The sequence below is a fragment of the Nelumbo lutea genome, chromosome 3 (assembly GCF_056320005.1).
Source record: "Nelumbo lutea isolate HS-2025 chromosome 3, American lotus-T2T, whole genome shotgun sequence".
Taxonomy (NCBI): domain Eukaryota; kingdom Viridiplantae; phylum Streptophyta; class Magnoliopsida; order Proteales; family Nelumbonaceae; genus Nelumbo; species Nelumbo lutea.
Window position 1 is genome coordinate 112,488,444 of NC_142686.1, and position 23,745 is coordinate 112,512,188.

The 23,745-nt window shown below is 38.3% G+C and overlaps 1 protein-coding gene across 2 annotated transcripts in view; it reads left to right on the forward strand.

Moving 5' to 3' along the window:
- The window catches only part of LOC148867698 (uncharacterized), a 61,503-nt gene that overhangs the window by 14,683 nt on the left and 23,075 nt on the right, over nt 1–23,745 (forward strand). For both annotated transcript variants that reach the window (XM_088979490.1, XM_088979489.1), the window contains 6 exons: nt 10,787–10,886; nt 10,983–11,060; nt 15,173–15,237; nt 15,400–15,468; nt 15,580–15,657; nt 16,039–16,134. In XM_088979490.1, the coding sequence (XP_088835616.1) occupies nt 10,787–10,886; nt 10,983–11,060; nt 15,173–15,237; nt 15,400–15,468; nt 15,580–15,657; nt 16,039–16,134 (486 nt within the window). The remainder of the gene's footprint in view (nt 1–10,786; nt 10,887–10,982; nt 11,061–15,172; nt 15,238–15,399; nt 15,469–15,579; nt 15,658–16,038; nt 16,135–23,745) is intronic.

Below are 23,745 nucleotides of genomic sequence, written 5' to 3' on the forward strand. Positions count from 1 at the left end.
TAACCACATGACCGGTAAGCCAAATTTGTTTCAGACTTGTAGCCTTTTGTCAGATTGATCATTCTCCTCCTTTGCAGGCCAAGGATCAATATCCCTTCCCCACGGCCTTAACCTAAATAGTGTGTTGCATGTTTCCCAACTTCCTATAAATTTGCTTTCAATCAGTAGCATCACAAATTCTTTAAACTGTAGTGTAACCTTTTTTCCTGGTTCATGTGTTTTTTCATGATCTAACTTCTGGGAGGACGATTGGTAGAGGAAGCCTAATGGATGGTCTCTATATTCTCGACAACAAAGCTGGTCTCTTGGTGTTGTCCTCGGAGTCATTTAGTCAGTCAGATAAGAGTCTTTTTTTTGTGGCATAGTCGATTAGGTCATGTTTCCTTTGAAATAGTGAAATCTTTGTTTACATTTTTATTTAAGTCATGTTCAGTGTCAAACGTGTCAGTTGAGCAAACAACGTAGAACAACTTTTCATTCAAATAATAAAAGATTCAATTTTCCTTTTCATATTGTGTATTTTGATGTATGGGGGCCCACCACTATAACCTCTGAGGGCGGGTATAAGTACTTTATCTCTTTGATCGATGATTTATCCCAATATACATGGGTATTCCCGATGTGTAGCAGAGATGAAGTTCCAATGATCGTGAAAGACTTCCAGAGGATGGTGTTTACGTAGTTCCATGTCGAAATACAGATCTTCCAATCAAATGATGCTAAGGAATATTTCCATGATGAGTTGAGTGAGTTATTTGCCTCCCATGGATCTATTCATAGGAGCTTGTGCATAAGAATGCTGTAACAAAATGGTGTTGCCGAAAGAAAAAATAGATACATTCTTGAGGTAGCTCGAGGGATGATGTTACACATGAATGTTCCAAAGAAGTTTTGGATGGATGCTATACTTGCAGCTGCTTATGTCATCAATCGCATGCTCTCTAGAGTGCTGAACTACATGGCCCCTCATTAGTTGTTCCCTCAGTCCCCTTTATTTTCCATTCCCATGAGAGTCTTTGGTTGTCGTGCCTTTTGTCTGTGATTTGTCTTCGTCTCGGGGTAAGTTAGACCCTCGGTCCATTCCTCGTATCTTTCTGGGGTATCCCTACTCTTAAAAGGGGTATAAGTTCTTTGATCCTGTTAGTCATAAATTCTTTGTCTCTATGGATGTGTCCTTTGAGTCTGAACCGTTCTTCCCTGCTTCTCCTTAAGGGAAGAGTAGTGTGGAAGAGGAGAAGCAGGTTCAGGTCCACCAAGTCTCTCTTCTATTCCAGACTTGGCCCCCTTTCGTGTCTTCAAACGTACACGCCGTAGAGATCAACAATGTGATAGAGATGTGGAGCTACCAACCACTGAGCATTTAACACCGTTAGACTCCCATGAGGTTTAATCTAAACCTTGCTACACCTATTGACACCCCTGCTCCTACTGTGGATGACCTTGACATTTCTATTGCTCAAAGAAAGGGAGTCAGGTCATGCATTACCAAACATCCCATCGCCTAGTATGTCTCCTATGATCACATTTCCCCCTCATACCGAGCCTTCCTATCTGCAGTTGATTGCATCCCTGTACCAAAAAATGTTGCAGAAGCCTTAAAATGCCTTGAATGGGCAGATGCTATGAAGGGGGAGAATAATGCCCTCCATAAAATCAAACTTGGGAAGTGGTAGATCTTCTAAGGGGGAAAGACCCAGTGGGGTGTAAGTGGGTGTTTACAGTTAAACATAAGGCAGATGGGACAATTGAAAGGTATAAAGCAAGATTGGTAGCCAAGGGGTACACTCAAGTGTACGGAGTTGACTACGATGAGACACTTGCTCCAGTAGCTAAGATGAACTTAATTCGAGTTCTTTTATCATTAGCTGCTAATCTTGATTGGGAATTGCAACAACTAGACATTAAGAATGCCTTTTTAAATGGTGACCTAGAGGAGGTATACATGGTTCAACCCCCAGGATTTTGTGCCAAGGGAAGTGAAAAGGTGTGTAAGCTAAGAAAGTCTCTCTATGGATTGAAACAATCTCCCTGGGCTTGGTTCAGTAAGTTCCATATGGCGGTTCAGCAAGTAGGGTTCAAGCAATGTCGGTCTGATCACACACTCTTTGTGAAGAGATGTCAGGAACATGTTGCTGTTTTGAGAGTGTATGTGGATGATATCATCATTACAGGAAATTAGAGTTCAGAAATACAACAATTGAAACAATTTCTTGCGTCTAAATTTGAAGTGAAAGATTTAGTCCCTCTAAAGTATTTTCTTAGAATGAAGTTGCCCGCTCAAAAAAGGGTATCTTCATTTCTCAAAGGAAGTACACTCTTGATTTGTTACAAGACATAGGCAAGTTAGGTGCAAGGCCAGTAGATACTCCTATGGATGTTGATCATAAATTGGGTAACTGTGATGGTGAACCTCTGAAAGATGTAAAACAGTTCCAAAGGTTAGTGGGGAAGTTGATTTATTTGTCCATGACTCGTCCAGACATTGCCTATTCACTTGGGGTCCTGAGCCAATTCATGCACTCTCCTAAGAAACCTCACTTGGAGGCAGTAGAGAGAGTTCTTTAGATATTTAAAAAAGTATCCAGGAACAGGTCTACTATTCAGTAAGCATAATCATCTAAAGGTGGAAGTCTTTACAGATGCTGATTGGGTTGGTGCGGTGGATGACAGAAAGTCTACAAGTGGGTATTGCATATTGTGGGAGGAAACCTAGTAACCTGGAAAAGCAAGAAACAAAGTGTGGTAGCAAGGTCAAGTGCTGAAGCGGAGTATTGGGCTATGGCACATGGGGTGGTTGAAGTTCTTTGGCTTAAAAATCTCCTAGGGCAGCTTGGAGTTACTGTTCACAAACCTATGTCTCTTTATTGTGACAACAAGGCAGCCATTAACATCGCCAACAATCCTGTCCTACATGAGAGGACCAAGCACATTGAAGTGGACAAAAACTTCATAAGGGAAAAATTGGAAAGAAAGGAGATTTGCATCCCTTATGTCAACTCCAAGGAACAACTTGTTGATGTCCTCACAAAAGGATTTCCGTACTCGCGACACAATGAGTTGTGTGACAAGTTGGGCATGATAGATATATACGACCCAATTTGAGAGGGAGTGTTGTAAATCTTGTTTATTGGTTCTGTGTTAGTATGCTGTTAGTATGTTGTTTGGGTCTGTGTTAGTATGCTGTTAGTATGTTGTCAGCCTAGTTTTCTTTTTTCCCTTGTTAGTTGTTTGTTATTAGAAACTACCAGGGGCATTCTTGTAACTTTAGTTCTTATTACATTAAGTGAATATAAATAAGAAGCTGGGAACGATCAGCCCAGAGTTTTTGAGTCTCAATCGGCTCTCTCTTCTCTTCTCTACGTTCTCTTCTCCTCTTTCTTCTCTTCTCTCTCTCTCTCTCTCACTCAGGAAGGAACACAAAAGGGCCTATTTACTTGCTACTTCTAAGGTGTTTATGACCAGACAACCTAATTGGTTGGTTATAAGTGATGCGCCTTCAAAATGCTTAGGCAATTGCTTAGTCAATGCCTAGGTGATACTTTAAGTAAATTGTTTTTTTATTAACATAATATACAATACCGGCTAGGGGTGGATTTGAGCCGAATCGTATGAGGCTCGAGCTTGGCTTGCCAAGGTTGTATAAGGCTCGAGCTCGATTTGAGGAAAAATATTTTATAAAAATAAAAATTATATGTAAAATATTTTTTTTATTTGATATTTAAAAATTAAGAATTATAATATTTTTATTATATATTATTTTCTATAATGTTATGTTCTAGTGGACTCGCAAGCCTCACGAGCCGAGCTCTATTAGGCTCGAGCTCGACTCGTTTATTAATTGAGCCTGTAAATTGGGCTCAAGCAGCTCGTGATAAGCTCAGCTCGTTGCCACCCCTAATATCAGCCTACCGGGTCAAAAGCATGTCCACTAGAACCCCCTCGTCTTTTTGATTAAGTTAATGTATCATGGGAAACATTGTCTTCGTTCTCTTTCTACATTATTGTGTTGTAAAACTTAGTTATTTGAAAGGTGCACGTGCCTAGGTGCATCGGCAAGGCACATGTATTTTCTTAAGAAAAATTATCGTTCACATGTATGAGGGGGGAACAAGAAGGTATTCCCCTTGTTCGAGGGGGGAATCAGTCTCAAAGTTGGTAAAGGGGATAGGGTTAAATTCTGGAAAGATCATTGGTGTCTGAACCATACCTTGGCTGAAGAGTTTCCTCTCATCTATCAATGTGCCTCCAACCAGAATGCTTCGGTGGCTGAAGTATACACAGTTTTGGGCAATGAGGTGACATGGGTTCCCCAGTTCAGAAGAGGTTTTTTTGATTGGGAAGTTCAAGAAGCTACGAGGTTGTTGGAAACTTTACAGGTTCAAAACATTGCCTACAATCAGGATTACCAGTGGAATTGGGTTTGGTCCAATGAGGGTATTTTCTCAGTAAAATCTCTGGCCAGTAGACTCAGTAGTAGAGTGGCAGTGGAGGACTTCCCTGCTGAGCAGGTTTGGAATTCAGTTTGCCCATCAAAAGTTAATTTCCTTGTCTGGACAATGGCCTTAAACAATGTCTGTCCAGAACTAATCTTGAAAGAAGAGGATTGCAGATCCCGGATAAGTATTGTGTCCTTTTTGATGATCATCTGGAGTCTACGGATCATCTCTGCATTCATTGCCCGTTTGCTGCACAGGTGTGGTATCACTTTTCGAAGGCTGTGGGGATATGTTGGGTCATGCCTAAATCGGTTAAGGATCTGCTCTGTAGTTGGAAGCTCAGTAATTTGAAGAAAAGAGGGAAACTGGTCTGGATTTCCATCCCGGCAGCAGTGATTTGGTCTATTTGGTCTGAGAGAAACAACAGAATTTTTAAACAAAGAGCGAGAGGGCCTGAGGAAATAGTCCATATGGCTGTTGGTAAACTGATATCTTGGATTTCAGTCACCCCAGAATTCAGACATATAAATGTAACTCAGTTGCTAAGAATCAGTCAATTTGGTGCTTGTAATAGGGGGGTTCTCAGGCTTGCCTTGTTGTTGGCAGGTTCTGTTTTGTACTTTTAATAGTTTGATTTAATAAATTTATCTTACCTTTCAAAAAAAAACCATGATATCAATCCAAAAATCAAACTATTTTGCAAAGATGCCCAAAACAATTGCTCCCTTTCTAACCCTTGTTTAGCTACGGAGTCAGATAACCCATTTGCACTTCTTATCCATTTGAATTCAGCACCCCGATCTCTTGCAATCCTTTCTACTTCCCTATAAACATTCTTGAGGGTTCAAGGAATATTTCTGTTACATCTTGCCCAAGAAATGATTACTTTTGAGTCCCCTTCCACCTCCAATTTGCTGAAACTCAATTGCTTAGCTACCTGAGGCCTTGTAGTAAAGCCACCAATTCATCTTTTATGGAATTAGCCACACCCATTGGTCCGGCGTAAAGAGCCAATAATCTTCCCTTTGAATGTCTTACTGCCCCACCAATACCTTCCATGCTGGGGTTACCAAAAGATTCCATCAAAGTTCAGCTTTACTGCCTTGTGGGGGTTTCTATTCCCATTTTTTATTATGTCTGTCTCTAGAGGAAAATGCTATCTCCTTCCAAGCCCTTAGGATATCTGTCATTGTGAAACTCTGAAAGTAATCCAAAATTTTAATCTAAAATGGTACCTTCACTTTTATTGTCTCTATTACCTCCTCCACAGGTCTACTTTTGCCATTAAAATTCTGTTGTTCCTCTCCTCACAAACCACCCAAATAGTTGCAGCCTTGGTAACTTTCTACATCAATCTTCCTCTTTTCTTTGGTTGCCTAATAAATTGGATCTGAAAATGTCCACCACCTCATGGGGAGGGATCCATCTTCAACCAAAAACATAACAGAAAAACTCCCTAGATATGTCGAACAAAGGAGCAAGAGATTAATTTATGGGGTAGGGTTTCTTCACTTTTCCTACACAAGAAGGACATATGAGGAGAGGCACAATCAAAAGGCCGCCTTTTTTGCAGCACATCACAGGTGTTATCCTTTCTAGGGAAAGATTTTCAATAGAAAGCTTGAACTTCTTTCACCGGGAAGTCCACCCCTTGTGAAGCATGTAAGGTTAAGAACATGAAAAAAGGGGCTAGTAAAGAGTCCATCAGGTGATGGAACCTAGATTCTAGAGTCATCCAAGAGAGGGTCAAAAAAAGAAGTCTCCAAGATATTAAGATGGTTAATCAGAGAAGAAAACTCACACTCACTTAGGTCTCTTTTATAACGTAAGTCCCAGTTGATGCCTGAGGGGGAAGGAGTGCCCAAAGAGGATATTGGTGCACCTTTACGGTTAGAGAGGGCAAACAAGTCAGGGAACTGGTCCTTTAAAGGATATTCCCTTATCCAAAGGTCTTTCCAACACCCCTTCCCAAATCAAAGCATGTAGAACTGAGGAAGGGTATATCTCATGAATTGTTTTCCACGGGGAGACAGGGAGGCTGAAGTTGAATGATGGTTGAGTTTAGTATCCCAACCATTACCTTCCACACCATGAATGCTTGCTGCTTTGTCACAGCTTGCCTCTTTCAAAGGGGACCTCCATAACCATTTAACCAACAGAGCGATATTCCCTAGCCTTAGACCCCCTAGTTTCTTTGGCTGACATACCTGTTTCCACTTAACTAAGTGATCCTTTTTTTTCATCCTTCAGTTTCCACAAGAAATCCCTCATATATTTCTATCTGTCTTGCAATCCTTGTTGGTACACGAAAATTGGATGGGAAGTAAATAGCTAGTTTTTTAGCAATCCTCTCTAACACCGGTTTCTGGAAACCATCACCTCTCAGGTTTCTCTCAAACTCAAAGGTAGTCCTAGGTAGATTACATGCCAACTCCTCACCTCACAACCCAACACCTCTGCAAAACTTGAAAGTTCTTCCTTTTCCAGGTTATTTCCTGCAAAACTTGAAAGTTCTTCCTTTGCAGGATGCACAACATCCTGCAATTCCACCTCTGCAAAACTTCAAAATTGTATCTTCAGCATACTGGAGGTGTGAAACCACAACTTGGTTCCTACCAATTCTCCACCACCTAATGAGATGTTGTGCATCTGCAGCCACAATCATACCACTCAACACTTCTGCCACAAGGGGGAAGAGAAAAGGTGATAAAGGATCTCCCTATCTGGTTCCTCTTCTAGCTAGAAAGAAATCTTTTTCTACCCATTTATAAGAATTGAATAATGGACTAAGGTAACATACCCTTTCACCCAGGAAGTGTATTACAAAATCCATTTCTCTTGGACTTCTAACTAAAAGTTCCATTCAATTGAATCATAGGCCTTTTCCAAATCCAATTTGCAACCAAGATCTCCATCTGCAGTTCTTTTGGGAGCACTTTCAAGACTGTAGGAGCATAACAACCCAGGGAACAACTATTCCAATTAGGGATGTACTGATGTTTGCACAGCTCAATTCAGACTTGTGAACTGATCCATGAGCTTGGTCTTAGCTCAGGCTCATTTTAGCAGTTTAGCTATACTCAGTGCTTGCTTGGCTCTTCTTCTTTTGATATTAGAAGGCAAGGTTCATAATATTGATATGCCCGATACGCCGGTATGGGCGTATTGAGCGAATCGATATTATTTTATTTAGTTTTTTTTTATTTTATTTTTCTGAAACTGGTTCAGGTCTCCTCCATCCTCTGAACCGGTCATACCTCTTATACACCCACTATAAGGGCGTATCGGTGGGGTCCCGAAACGATATGTATCAGCCGATACGGGTTGATACTTTGAACCTTGTTAGAAGGTAGAACCACCTTATCCCAAATATAGAGCCCATGCTTTGAGGTCCTCATCATTAAACCATTAATTTTAAAATTTAAGTTTTTATTTCTTATTAATATTATGTTTAATATTTTTGATTTTCTTTTGCATTTTTTTGGAATTTCTGACATTGGTTTTTTAGCAAATTTTTGTATTTTTGTGCCTTGCTTCAAAAAGGCACGTGTCTTGGGTGCAAATTGGCCCTTGGGCTTTTATTTTATTTTATTTTTATTTTTTGCGCCTTGCTCTTTTAAAATGCTGGTCTACTGCCATAGTTTTGATTGTTAACCACTAAGCGCTGAACTTTGACTTATATTCATGGATGGAATATCCCATTAAAATCTTTAGTGGTGCCTTCCACCACACTTTCACGAGTTTTCTCCATGCCAATGGCAAATCCACCGCACGGTCTATATTAATATGCTAGATTGGTTGAGATGCTCATCTATCAAGAACATCTCATGCAACTATTTTTGGTGCTATTATCAAAAATAGATTGTCTACTCATAAAAAAAATAATAGATTATCTGGCTATTTAGCATTGGATAGGTTGTCAGATGTGCTGAGGTGGTGCACTGCTATGTGCTTTCATATATCCAAGTACACGTTTTTTTTCCTTAGTTTTCTTTTTTCTTTTTTAACCACATGGAATACATGGATACACTAAGGGCTTGTATATATTTGTCACATGATAAATTTGACCACATCACATTTGAAATACTGCTAGATGATGTGGCATGAATCAGCATGGGGACAAGGATGCAAAGTACTATAGCCAAATCTGATGGCAAGAAAATAACTTGTTTTACTTCATATCCAAGTGCAAATGGAACCAAAGTTTTATAATTTTTTATTTCCAGCTTTCACTTTTGAAACCTAAATATTCAGCTTTCAGTATACCAAACAGCCCAATTTAATTTTTAAAAGAAAAATCTTACAAATGCTTCAATCTAAAGGTCATTACTCAATGGTGGTCTCAGCTGTCTGGTGTATTGTGATGGATACACTGTATACAAACTTTATCTTATGTCTCGTTCTTTTCTCCAAGTTGCCTCTCTTAGATTAGAACCTCTGTTCTCATGCTTGTCATTCTGAGGTTTTACCATTACACCAAGCAATGGCCCCCAAGTGCTTTAATGTGTAAGTTGAAATTAAGGCTCAGTTTGGAAAGAGTACAAATACAAATAAGTACCATGCAAATATATACAAAATACCACAAAATATAAGGTTTTTTAGTCTACAAATTTGTATTTGTACTCCTTCCAAACTGAGCCTAATATTTACGAGTGGACCTAGATGCATGTTTATACCATTTGATCTTTGAACAAAATGAATAACTGGCCTCTGTACGTGTTTAAATCTGATTATAGTCAGGCTAGGTCGAGCTTTCCAACTATGATCTTTGGAAAGACCTTAGCTTTGCTAATTGAATTGAGTTTTTCCTTTTGTGGTTATCAATTAGGATCCAAATATGACTTAGTTGGATCAATTATATATCATTTCGGACCCAAATTGATCAATTAACAGCTTTGTTTCTAGATGTTGCAATTTTAAATGAACAATTATGGTCTATAGGAGCTTGGGTTGGACCAAAAAAGAACAGGGATTGGAGTAGTGAGAAAGGATTTAAGGACCCATAATTTAACAACTGATGCGGCAGTGAACAGAGCTGAATGGTGGAGCATGTTTCATATGGTTGACTCCATACAGTTGGGACAAGGCCTAGTTGTGTTGAGTTAAGTTGAATGTTCATCAAGCATTTGAACAGATATCTTACCCGTGAATCAACAAACTACATGGCATTGTGTTGAGTTAATTAAGCTATATTACAGTAGATCTGGGTGTGTATATCACCTTGTGACTTGTGAGGTGTAAACCAAGTGGAACACATTGGTCCTCTCTACTAAGGAGAAAACTAGGGAATCATTGATTTGAGAGTCGCTAGGTTGGCTCATCGGTTGGATAAGGGGAAGAGTTTAAGGTCCAAATTGATGATGATATATTGATTGCTGGATAGATGTGGGATTAATGTGGTGGGTCATCAACCAAATAGAGATGCCCTTATATTAGAATGATTTCCTCCAATCAATCACAAAACCACACTCAGCTTTGACAGAAGCTGTATTGGGAATCTGAAGGCTTTAGGGATTGGAAGGTTATTCAGATGTCTTGATAGTAAAATGTTGATAGCATATGCTGGACCTATAGGAGGTGACTCAAACTGTGATGAGCTTCTAGTGCTTTTGTCACTCATTTGGATGCTATCATTTTGTTAATAGAAGATTTTTCACTAGTCAGAGTTGCTCCCTGTTGTACTGATATGCTTGCTGCTGTTTTGGTTTTATTTCCTTTCAAATCAAGGTGCTCTCATTATTTAACTGATAAAGACATCCTTGAGCTTCATTGTTTAATTAGAACTTTTCTCTATTGTCTCGGGATAAAGTCATAAAACTATTTTATTGCATGTGTCCTGCTATGCAAGTTAGTTTACTTCTGTGTCCTGTGTATGCCCCTTTGGAAAATTATGTTTGAGATGGCCTTTGATTGTATATTCTAACACCATCAATGTAACATCTTGGGGATTTTTTTAAATCTTTGTTTTTTTTTTAATTTTCAATAAATTAATGCACATTGTACCATATATTGGACTATGCTTTGGTATCTGTTCTCGATCCAACTTTGCATTATGATATGTGTGCTAAGTCTGTTTTACATATATGCGTTGCTATGCTTGGTTTCTTATTTTAACTTTTCTTTCTTCAGAGGACAAGCATATCACCACCACCATCACCCATCATCATTTTGCACTTGCGCTTGGGATTTGCTTTATTTATATTTTTCATGTCTTCCACCTGGACAAATGCCACAATTGTCATAGTATTATTTCTGATAGCATTTTTTTCACTGCCTTGCCTTCCTGCCTCTTGTTATTACTACAGGTTTCTAACTGTGTTTTGAAAAGAATTTTATTGTTTCTTTTGCAGCAATATTTTTTCCCCAAGCTGATGGACCTGTTTAGAATATGCGAAGACTTAGAAAATATTGATGGTCTTCACACAATATTCAAAATAGTCAAGGGGATTGGTTAGTAGTTTTGCTTTTGTATTTTATTCTCTAAGCCTATCTTGCAGTTTTTTGCGTTTCTTCTGTTGATACAAACTTCTTTTTGGTTGTCTGCAGTTATGCTTAATAACTCTCAGATCTTTGAGAAAATTTTTGGGGATGAGCTCATCATGGATATTATTGGGTCCCTCGAGTGTAAAGTCCTATACGCTTATGTTAAATTTTAAATTACTTTTTGTTTTGAAAACTAAATTTTACTAACATGATCAGTTTAACATACTGTCTATGGTGAGGATCTTGTTTGTAGGTACCAGGTAGTTAAATTTTCATGGTCATATTACAATATTTGGGACTGTACTTTTTATCTTAATGGTTCATTGTTCTCCCATTTGCCTTTTAGTCAAAATTTTAGCTGAATGGTAATTGGGATTGCAGAACAGGTTGCTGAAAGGTTTTGATAAGAAGCTGTTTTGTTTTAGTGATGGTACAGTTCCTTCTATTTTTGGGTCCACAAGTCCAAACAGTCAAGAGAATTTATCACTTTTAACATATATCATGATAAGATCATATGATCAATTGTAGATTTGTAGGGAATATATGCACTTACTCCATATCATGTTTTTGGGGCCCTGTATAGGTTTCAAGAAATTATCCACATGGAAAAGGAGCTATCAGGAAGAATAACTCTAATTAAATTCACCCTTGTCAACTTTGCAAGTTTATTCCCTTTTGGTTTTAAGAATGCTAGTGTCATGAGAGATTTTCTTTGGGAGCTTGGAAACTAAAAATGATTAGCTAAAGTAGAGTATTGTAATAAAAAAAACAAAAGGGAAGCTAGGTAAAGCTTGGGTACACAATCTCTTAGACATTCTGCCTTGCTAAGTCTATGGTTGTGGTGTTTCTTTCTGGATACAACAAACTTTGGCATGCTGTGATTAGAAGTATCCATTGCGTTTTGGATGATGGATGGGGTATTGGCTTAACGATAGACAGTTATGTCTCCTTGGAAATCTTTTTTTTTTTGATCAGCAGAAAATTTATTTTATTATATTTATTTATAAATGAGATCAGTACAACTTGATGATAAAAAGGTCATCCCCCAACAATCATAATTAAGGCCCGTTTTGTGCGTCTTTCCATGCAGTCTATTGGCTATTTAGAAGCCTGGCAGACTATGTTTTGGTCTTTTCCCCATAGTTTTCAAGGCGTCTAGGCAATGCTGGGCGACATGGAAACGCCTAGTCGCCTAGGTGATAAAATTTTATAATATAAAATTCTAACTTTTGGCTAGGTCCTAGTTCCCTAGTTTTATATACTGTTCAGCATGTATATTAATTGAAAAAATAGCAATTCTCTTTATTAAGAACATTACATTTCCTCTAAAAATGTGGAAAATCATCACATGTAAAAGATAAAAATCTTTTACATATATTAATTTAATTATTTGCAAAAATAATACTGCTATAATAAGGATTTAGTAGAGAATTTCATATCAATTAGCAGCTAAAGGTCAACTTTATATGCTAAATATTCAAGATGGAAAATAAAATAGCGAAAACAAGGATGGAGTTTTTGTTTTATTTAAATGAGAGAGAGAGAGAATAGAAAAAACAGAACCTCTTTATAATTCTATTCTTTCTTCCTTTCTTTCTTTTTCTCTCCTCAAAACCCTTTGATCTTTTAAATTTCAATAGTAAAACATTAAAACAAAGTATACTGATATATATGGCATATAATAAAATGTATTGACACATACATTAATAAGATGCAACAATATAAATGATTATAAAGGGTGCCCGCCTTGTCATTTTTGTTGCCTAGGCAGGTGCTTAGTCACCTAGATGGGCGTCTAGTTGCTAAAAGTCAAGGCGCTTGGGTGAGGCACCCAGCCAAGGGTGCCTAGTCGCCTAGGCGATGCCTTGACAACTATGCTTTTCCTGTTTGGTTTGTTGGAGATCTAGCCGCCAAACGACTGTGTGCTGAAAAGACATGCGAAGCCCATTTTGGGTGACTTTTGGAAAGCTCCAAATGGAGCTTTTTTTTTTAAACTCGTCTTCGCGCAGAAAGATGCGTGGAAAGATATGCCTTAACCGAATGGTCTTTAGGCTGTCAAGATCTTAATGCAAAAGCTCACTACATCTTTTGACTGTCAGAGCTTCCAGAAGATAAAAAGACTTGCCAAACGGCCCCTAAAGTTACATGGAAGCCCAAAGCAATTGTTGCCTCAGTACCCCTTGTTTTGCAAAGGAGTCAGCTAACCCATTTGCAATCCTTATTACCAACTTGAATTCAGCATTTATGTCTTTTGCAATTCTTTCCACTTCCCTTAAAATGTGTTTCAGAGTCCATGGGATATGTCTATAGCCGTTTGCCCATGAAATAACTACTTTTGAATCCCCTTCTACCCCCACCTGTCTATAACCTTGTTGCTTTGCTAAATGAAGACCTTGCAACAGTGCCAATAATTCAGCCTTCAGGGAGTTTCCCATGCCAATTGGCCCTGAAAACAGAGCCAATATCCTACTCTCAAAGTTTCTGATTACCCCCCTATTCCTGCCATACATGGTTTACCAAAAAGAGCTCTCACAGCCTTCAGGGAGTTTCCCATGCCAATTGGCTCTGAAAACAGAGCCAATATCCTACTCTCAAAGTTTCTGATTATCCCTCCTATTTCTCATACATGGGTTACCAAAGGAGCTCTCATCAAAGTTCAATTCTACTTTGTTTCCTTCTGCAGGTTTCCACTCCATTCTTATTTTTTATTTTTCTCTTGAGGCCTGCGTGGCTGTGCTACCTCGGTCCAGGCTCTTAGGATGTCAGTGACTGAGAAAATTTAGAAGCTATCATAGGTCTTACCCACTGTGCTACCTTCTATTTTATGTTGTCTATTACCTCCTCCAAAGTTCTGCATTTTCTATTAAATATTCTGTTTTTCCTCTCTTCCCAAACTACTCAACTAACTGCTGCCTTGGTAGCTCTCCATTGTATTCTCCCTCTTTTCTTTGGTTGCCTCAAGAAGTTAGGATTGAAGATGTCCACCACATCTCAAGGGGGGTCCCACTTGCAACCTTAAAGAGAACAGAAAAACTCCCAGATTCTATACACAAAGGAACAGGAGATTAATAGATGGGAGAGGGTCTTGCCACTACTCCTACATAAGAAGCACAAATTAGGAGATGGTCTCCTTGGAAATCATTCTCTTTTTTTCTTTTTGTGATCTTTGTACCTGAGGGTTATTGTTTCTATTGTTGATAAAACCTGGTTTTGGGACAAGTGGATAACCTATGGTGGGGTGACATGTTGTTAAAAGTTTCCTACCTTGTTTTCATTTGCTTCTAGAAAAGAAGTCTATTTCTCTTTCTGCTTCCTTGACAAATGCTGGGATTTCCTGAGAATTTGGTTTTAGAAGAGGATTGAGATATTGTGAGACTTCGTTGATGTTGGATCTCATTCATTTCCTTCATGGGGTTTTTCCTGATCCAACCTTCCTTGACCAAAGAGTGTCAACCTTGAATTTCAAATGCATCTTCTCCTGTTCTTTCTTTGCCTTGTAAGCCATTTAATGTGATTTTCTGTCAAAAGCCATTTGGGCAGGTCCTGTGCCACCAAAGTTTGACGTTTTTTAGGAGGAATACACTTGAAAGTTAGCACTTGTGAGGTCATGCAAAAAGGGAAGACTTAACTGGTGCCTTACGTGCAAAAAAAAAAAAAAGACTGCTATTTGCCTCATTGTTACTGCGTCCTTTTAAAAGCAGAGTCATAGAGAAAAATGTTTTGGTGGGTTAGTTCAAAAATTATGATCAAGTAATAGTGGAATTTGTTAGTGTTTGTTGAAAACCCAATGATCGAATCTTATGTTTGGGATATATGATCATTTACTAACTTGTCTCTCTTTTTGGTGATACTTGCATGATTTCACTTTGGTTTTTCATTGGTAGAACTTGAGATTCCTCCCAAGTCAATGATTTCAACATTACTTTCTAGCTGCTTTGTGTAATGTCTTAAACAAAATTCTCATTTTTGCATTCATACAAACACTTGAAATTCCTTTTATGTTTTATTTTTTTACTTTAACTGCCATGCTTTCTGAAAACACACCATTTCTCATTGATTTTCAGTTAACATGTGCATTTGTATTTTGAATTCTATGGTCTTCTTGAATAATATTCAAATTCTTCATTGTTGGAGTATTCATGTGAGTAAAATTATCTTAATTGCTGGTTTTGGATGTATAGTTTCTTTTCTTACTGGTGTGTTTAGTGATCCACTAATGTTTCTGCTCTATTCTTCATAATATTGATCTTCAGATGATCCTGACATTCCTCATGTACAACATCGTTCTTTCCTGAAGGAGCATGTGGTTTTTAAAGAGGTAGTATCATACAAAGTTGCTCTTCTTTCAATTTTTGGTTATAGGTATTTTGTTTCCTTCTTTTTTGTGGGGTGGTGGTAGATTTGGAAGAAATTGACAGTCTTCAGTCTCATTCATATGGAATGATTACTTTTCTATGTTATATTATTCTCCCATCTGTAGGCCATTCCTATCAGAGATCCCATAGTTTTGTCGAAGATCCATCAAACTTACAGAATTGGTTATATAAAGGTCTGTATTACTTTATATCGGGTTACTCACTGTTTATTTTTTCTCCTCTTTTCTTTTTTTTTGGTTTATTTATATTTTGGATTGAGGCACTTTAGCTGTTGTCATTCTTAGGATGTTATACTGCCAAGAGTTTTGGATGAGGCTACGGTTGCTAATCTTAGTTCCATCATTCATTCAAATAATGCTGTGGTAAGTTCCTTTTCTTTGAGTGTTTAACATTTTGATGATCCGTGTTCTTTTCATTTTTTTATCAGTAAATAAAGATCTTATTAACTTCAGTTGAGGTATTACTATTACCCCATTAGGCAATTTTAGAGTTTTGCCCAAAATAATTGTTGTCTACCAGTCCCATGTTTAGCCAATTTATCTTCCATGGCGCCATCCCATTTGCTGTTCTTCTCACCCATCTAAACATAACATTCATCTCCCTTGCTAAACTTTCTATTTCCCAAATTGTGTGCCCATAGGTCCAGTTTTCACTTAGCTTTAATATGTGTGCCTATTTCCCGAATTCTGTGTTCTTTTCAGTTTTCACTTAGCTTTAATATGCAATGTTCTGCCTTGCTGTAGGTTGTTTCTTTGTTAAAGGATGATAGCACCTTTATTCAGGAATTGTTTGCAAAGATGAGATCACCCTCCACATCTGCAGAATCAAAGAAGAATTTGGTATTCTTTTATTTTGTACTTGTAGTTTATATTAATTTTATTTATCAGATTGCATCAATATCTTAAATTTAGAATACACACTTTTTTCGTCAACTAGTCCGTGTCTAGGCACCATCTAGTCATTGCATTGACTATTGTGGCCAAAATGACTAATCGCCGCTTCACCACATAGATAACACTGGGCCATGGTGATGTTCTAATGCGTTCACTATGCCTTCTAGATCAATATTGATGTATATTATGTTGCAGTGATTGAAGGTTGCTTGTAGGTTTTCTTTGTGAACAAGAGGACATTGTTGAATGTTTTACATCAGCAATTTTTTTCTGTAACCAGATTTGATATCAGGAAAATTAAATCACTTTCTCCTAGTTTTTTGGCTCTTCATGATCCTTTCTGAGTGAGGTTTTTTTTGGGGGGGTCAAGTATCCTTTCCCATCCATTAAGAGGGGGAAGATTCTGTGGAAGTGTGCTAGCATTGTTATATTGCAGTGTGTGTAGGATGGGAGAAACACTAGGTTGTTTGAAGACAAGAAGAAAATTGTTAATGATAAATATAAATTGTATGAAGATCATATTATTATTAAAGTAAAAAGGAGGGTGAGAAACCCTCAAAGTATAATATAATTGCTGACATGCTGATCATAAGAGTGGCTCACTAGGTAGTAGGTACTAATAATGAAGGAACTTGGATCATCTTGGTAACACTGCTGAGGAAGTTGCATGGTGGCTCACTAGGTAAAGTGGTCTTGTTACACACTTCAGCGACAAGCAAATATTCCATTGCAGTACTAATATAGTTGTAGATTTTTATATAATAGAAAGGATCATGGGCTACTCTAGGGAGCAGATGCTCCAACTTCTACAGAAGTGTTTTAGACAATGGTAAGCAACAAAGGGAAATAGTAAGGAAAGAATAGATTGGGTGTGGCAACTAATTGAAGCATCTAACAAAGGTCGTAATGGATAAGGAGGTGGTGGCTGAATGAAAGGCATTCCTCTGCAAATGCCTGGTTGTGTGATTTGAGGGTAGCTATCCTGTGCTGGGGGAGGTTAGAATTAGCTGTGCTAGGTTGTATGTTCTGTCAGAAGTCAGGTATTAGAAGACTTCTTAGTGGAAACCTCTTCTTCATTCTTTCCTAGGGGGTGGAGGTCTTGGACACTCTTCTTCATGGTCGTTTGATCCTTTTGTGGGAGTTGTCCAAGCTTCTGAAGGGTGTGGATGTTGGTGGTAAAGGTGTTTGGAGTTCCTCTTATTGCATGGTGTCTAGCAATGTTTATGGATATCTATGATACCTTTTGGTTTTATTGAAGTTGATGAAGGCAAAATTAAGTTGGAGAGCTTTGGGCTCTATTCTCCTTAATCTGGGAAAGATCTTTATTTAAGTAAATAAAGATTTTATTAAAATAAAAAGAATACAAGAAAGGCAACAAGAAGTTTCGTGAGAACAAAAAAAGTCTCCCCCAACCAGATATAACCATCTGACCTCCCTGCCTTGGACTCAAAAAAATCCCAGAAGAAAAATCAAAGCTAAAGTCAGTCAGATACACCCAAACCAACATAAGACCAAAACCCACAACCCTAAACCCATGCACCAACTAAATGCACAAAAGCACACACAAAAGATTCCCAAACAAACAACCAAAATTTCCACATGTATAATTGTAGAAACCTAGCTCAACACTACTTAAGTTTAATAAGGTGCACAACTTCTTTAGATATATGAGCAGATATCTAATTGCTTTTGTTCAAGACTTTCTTTGGTTTCTTCACTCTTTTTAATGGGCCCAACACTAAACCATCCTTCTTTAACGTGTGGGAAGGGTAGGTAACGTAACAGATGGGTGTACCTGAAAAGCAGTAGATGGTTCTATGGAGGTAGGAGGGAGAAGAGTTGCAGAGGGAGCTTAAGGGAAGGTTGGGAACTCAAACTAACAGAGCTTACGCAAGGCAAGTGTAAGCCCAAGGTGAGGACTTCAGGCCTCCTCTATTTATAGAGGAAGCTCATGTAATGAGATAGGAAACATTCCCCAAGCATGAAAGTTTGTCATTCTGTTAGATCTGGAACAAGTGGGCACAAGTAGGGTTTTTCCATGTGTCCCTGCAGAGATCCTGGGGTTTGGGTTGCCGCCCTTTCCCTTGGGATTTGCACATGAGCATGAGTGCAGCTGCTGCCCTCTTTGTAGAAGCCTGTTGTGACTTAGGCCTCATTCGTTTTGCGGATTTTGGAAGGGGGAAGTCGGTCAATGGGATTTCGATTCCCATTGACCAACTCTCCCATGTTCTTTTTCAAGATTTAGGTGGGACCCACAGTAAATGCCTTTCCCTTGGGTATCACTTACCTGGGAAAGTGTTACCCTTCTCCCACTTGGGAAAGTTAACTTTCCCTAACCCCCATCCTCTTAAGGAGGCTTACACCTCCTTGTGTTCGGGAGGCTTATGCCTCTTGCATTCTGAACTACGCCTCATGCCTCTAGGTAGTGGAATGCCTCTCGTCACGCCTCCATGTTTTAAAACATTGGTATGTATATAGTTGGGTAGGGCTCGGGCCGGGTTTGGGCTACCTAAAGACTAGGTCCGAGCCCGGCCCGAAAAAAATGCTCGACTTCTTGGGCCTGAGGACTGAAAATCCAAGCCTAGCCGGTGTAAAATTCCGGGCTGGGCCCGCCCAAGTTGCACCCCTTGCCACTTTATCTCTCAATTGTTCAACCATGTGGCCTTTTAAAGAGCCACGTGACTTACTTAAGTCTAAGCCACTTTTTGGGCCACTTTATTTCCGAACTGTTCAATCATGTGACCTTTTAAGGAGTCATGTGACTTAAGTCTAATCCACTCACTTGGGCCGTTTTACCATTTGGTGCACCTGATAAGTCTTGGGCGGTGGGCTTTTTCACAGGCCCATCTTTGGACACCTGTAGCCACTCTTTATTGGACACATTCTGGTTTAGGCCTACAATTGGCCCAACTGCTTTGGACTTTCCCTAGGCCAACCCTTCCCCTATTTTAATCCCTGTCAGTTGGTTTCCTTTAGCTACACGCTTAGGAAAGCCCTCCTGTTCCCTGCCTTTTGGTCTCCCCAACTCTTTAGCTTCCATTTTGGTTCAAAGTCCATTTACATTTGAATCCACCAATTCTATAGTGCCACACAGAGCTTCTTCAACCTTCTCATCTCCCTCTATACGTGCTTCTCTCCAGAGCTGAGCTTCAATGGCTGATAGCCAAACTGAAACAACCTGCCCTTCCTCCATTAGTTCCACTTTCCATGGTATCTCCTCAGGTTTTACTCCATTTAGACTGATATCTGCAAGGTGATCTCCCAGTAAGCACCATCAAGAGTTGCACCACACAATTGTGCAATTGATTCAACAATTTCTTGCCTCCACAGGTGAAAAAGGCAGGCCCAATAGTCTCATTACAACCCCATCTTCCAACAAAGATATCTCTGGAGTTTGATCCTGGACACCAACTTGAGATTGTGAAATTTCCCATATTGGATTGGATGTTTAAGGCCATGCCTTACATTTCTCAAAGGGTGTTAAAATGAAGGTTTTCTTCAGCTTCAGCCTTACTATTAACAGACCTGCAACTGCCTTCCAATCCTTTATCCAGGAGCTAGCTACAACTATAAGTTTCTTTTCCCAATCTTCTTTCTTTAGATTCACTCCTATTCTGTCTCCCTGCACTATTCGCCACTACAAGAAACTCCTGCTCTTCCATCTTATCTTGACTTGTATGAGTGTTATCTGATTCTTTCTCTGTTTTTTCCTCCTCTATTGTACCTTCTTGTTTTTCTGTCTTCCATTTCAGTATTTCTCCCCAAGCCCCCACTTATCTCCTTCCATCCATGACTCTGCCTTCCCTCTGGGAAGCAGACAATTTGCTTCTTTCCCTTAAAAAAGTACTCTGTTAGTGATATGAAAGACCCTTTAGAGTTTACCTTGCTTTCTATCACATATTTTCTTCCATCTTCAGAGAGATATTCTTTGCAGTTGGTTTGCTTGCACTTGTAACTTGCTTGCTCCACAAACTCCTTGACCCATTGAATCACTTCTAACCCTGTTAGCATCACCATCCCTCTCTTAGTTTCCCTAATCTTCAAACCCTGCATCCCTTTCAGCCTCATCTCTTTGAGTAGAAATGACTTTGCTTCTACCTTCAAAGCTTTTTTCCAATGACCTACATCTTGGAACCTCCCTTTTAGCTTCATCTCTGTGAAATTAAGAAACTCCTTCATCCATTTCTAAAATTGACCAAATTCTGGTAAAAAAAATCCAATCCAACAGCCAATTCCCAATCTTTGAACAAAGCTTCTCCTTGCTTCTATTTTTGCTTTGGAAAACTCTCCCATTCCTCTCCTTCCACACTTCACAACAAGCTGCAAACGGAATGCCAAAATAGATAGATTATTGATCAGATATTAATTGCAAATGAGAGTGTGGAGGATTTGAATAGAGTCAGGAAGAAGGGGATTATGTGTAAATTGGATTTGGAGAAAGCTTATGATATGGTGGATTGGTCCTTTTTTAATTCAAGTGATGGAATGCTTTAGTTTGGGTAGAAATGGTGCAAATGGATTCTGGGGTAGGAATGGAAACGGGTGGGGTACTTGTGAAAATTGCTCTTTCCATTCCCGAACCCGTTTAGGTACCCTTGAGCCCAAGCCCATCCCTAACCTGTTTACCTTTTCCTCCCAATTTTCCAAACTCGTCCTGTCCCAAACCCATTTAACCCGCCCCACCCAATTATTATTTGACATATCCTGTTATTGCTATCATTTATCAAATTTTAAATCCGAGTTTAATTACCTTAATTAATAGCTATTTCATTTATTATAATTGACTCCATAACCTTATTTAACACACCACTTATAACATTAATTATCTTCATCTAATAATTAATTCAATTAATTCCATTTAAGTATTTTTAAATAAGTATTGTATAAAGTCAAAATATTAGAAGGTTGAAACATAAGCAGAAGAGAGGAGAAATAAGGAAGAAGAAGAGAAGGGAGAGAGGGGAGAGAAGGGAGAAGAGAAAGGTTTTGGAGTCAACTGAACTGACTGGTGGTGCCAGCTTATATTAATATATATAGGGCGACCATAATTAAAAGGGAAAAGACCCTTATGCCCATACTTAAGTTAGAGTACATAAACAATGATTACAAACTGCTTTAACCAAACCAAACAGACCCTAACTCAGCAGAATACAAGCATAAAAGTAAAGTAAGCATTCCAACAAAACATAATTATTTTAACCACTAGGCCACTTCATGATATATTGTTGAACTAGCATTGATAGGCACCCTTATTATATTCGTGTGTATTGAAGTATAGAAAATATTCATTTTCAAATACCTAGGTCTCGAATCATAAATCCCATAATAAAACCAGATTTGAATGCTTTTACCTCTATAATCTCAATTATCCATTTAAGCTACTTTTTTATGACTAATTTCTTTGGAGAATGTGCTCTTTCAACTATACATAACATGATCATTAATGATATTTATAGTATTAGTTTGTTAAGCTATGCATATGTGTGTATATCAATGTTTCCTTGGTACATTTTGATGGTTTATACATCCCATTTTTATGGTGAAATTACACTTCACATAAAGTCATAAACTATTAAAATACATTTTTCTTATGATATATAGAGTTATTATAGTTGTAGATTATAAAAAATTCATATATTTCTAATATTCATTTAAATTTCCATGGTGCATCCATGTGTATCTTAAATTTTCCATTGTATCTATACATATCCAAAATCCAAATACATTTCTTTTAATTGCATCATCAATATTCTTTGCATTTTTTGATACTTTGAACCTTGCAAGTAAAATGTGATGCCCCTCTTAAAAAGAAAGTGTGCTATGCCAGTTCTAAAGATGTTTAGATAGATAGATAAACATGTTTATAGTTGGGTATTGAGAGCAAATACCTGTGTTACCTATAATTGGGTTCGAGTACTGGGTACCCTAAGGTCAAACCCGAACCCTATAAGGTTTTAATATAAAATCCCAAACCCTATATGTTTTGATAAATGGGTCCTATTAGGGTGGGGACGGGTCGGATATCTTAAAATTTCTATGAAATTTCCATCCCTATTCTGGGGTGTATTGAGACGTGTTATGATTCAATCTTGGTGAATGGAACAATAGTGGACCACTTTTTGACAATCAGGGGGGTTAGGCAAGGGGGCCCTCTCTCTCCTTTCAGCCTTTCCTCTTCACTTTATTTGCAGAGGTGTTGGGTAGATTAATAGAGAGAGTCGATTGGTTAGGGGTTGGAAGAGATAGAATACCTACTACTCATCTATAGTTTGCTAATGATACAATTCTATTTTGTGAAGGCGATGATGTGAGGTTGGTTAGAAATTTGTTGTGTGGTGTCGCAGTGGCCTTTGCATTATTTGGGATGCTTTTAGGGATAATTCGAGAAATATTAACTTTTGGAACCCAGTAATTGATAGGTTCCTGAGGTTAGCCTCTTGGAAGAAGAATTATGTATCTTTGGGTGGTAGAATCATTTTGGTAATATCTACTTTGCCCAATCTACTAGTGTATTTTTCATTTGTCTTTAGAATCTTGAGAGAATAAGCAGAACTTTGGAAAAATTGATGAGAAATTTCGTGTAGGAACCATGAGTGGAGAGAAGAGATCATAGGGTGAATTGGGAAATAGCTTCTAAGAGTAGAGCTGAAGGAGGTTTGGGAATAGGAAACATCAAGAGGAGAAATGGGGCTTTGTTGGAAAAATGGCTGTGGAGAATACAAGGGGATAGTGATAAGTTGTGGGCTAATGTAATTTTGAGTATCGGAGAGGTAGAGCTAGGACGTTGGGATTTTGGCAAGGACTACTAGAGCTTCTTCTTGGAGATCCATACACGCCATTCTTCCGTCCTTTTTGTCGTTTATCAAGTATGACCTTTGCTCTAGGAAACATGTGAAGTCCTGGGAACATCTTTGGGTGGAAAATATGCCATTGAAAGATCAATTTCCTCTTTTTGTTTTCATTTTCTTGGTATAAAGGGGAGGTTGTGTCTACTTTCTTAGTTCCTTCTGAGTCAAATTTTGGATTTGATTGGAACTTAGGTCTTACAAAGGCCTTAGGGATTCAGAAGTTGATAAGGTCTTACAAAGGCCTTAGGTCTTACAAAGGACTTAAGTTTCTGAATGAAATGGTGTTGGATCCTTCAAAAACGGATAGTAGAGTTTGGACCTTGTTTTCCTTTGGTGTTGTTTCTTGTAATAATTTCTTCATAACCCTGGTGCGGTCCCCTAGCAGTAATGCTCAAACATTTCCAGTAGTGGAAGTGTGTGGGGGGGACTGGCCCCTCCGAGGATTGGAGCTTTTTGTTGGGGAGCCTTCTTGGAAAGATGCAACACTTGTGATTTACTCCAAAGAAAAAGGCCTACTTGGTGCTTATTGATAAGTTAATAACCTTTTTTAGCTACTAATTGATATGAAATTGCTCTATTAAATACTTAATATAGTTTTATTTTTTTTGAAATTAATGAAATTAATATATGTGAAAATTTTATCTTTTAGATACAATGATTTGCCACTTTTTTAGAGGAAATTTAGTGTTTTTAATAAAGAGAGTTGCTA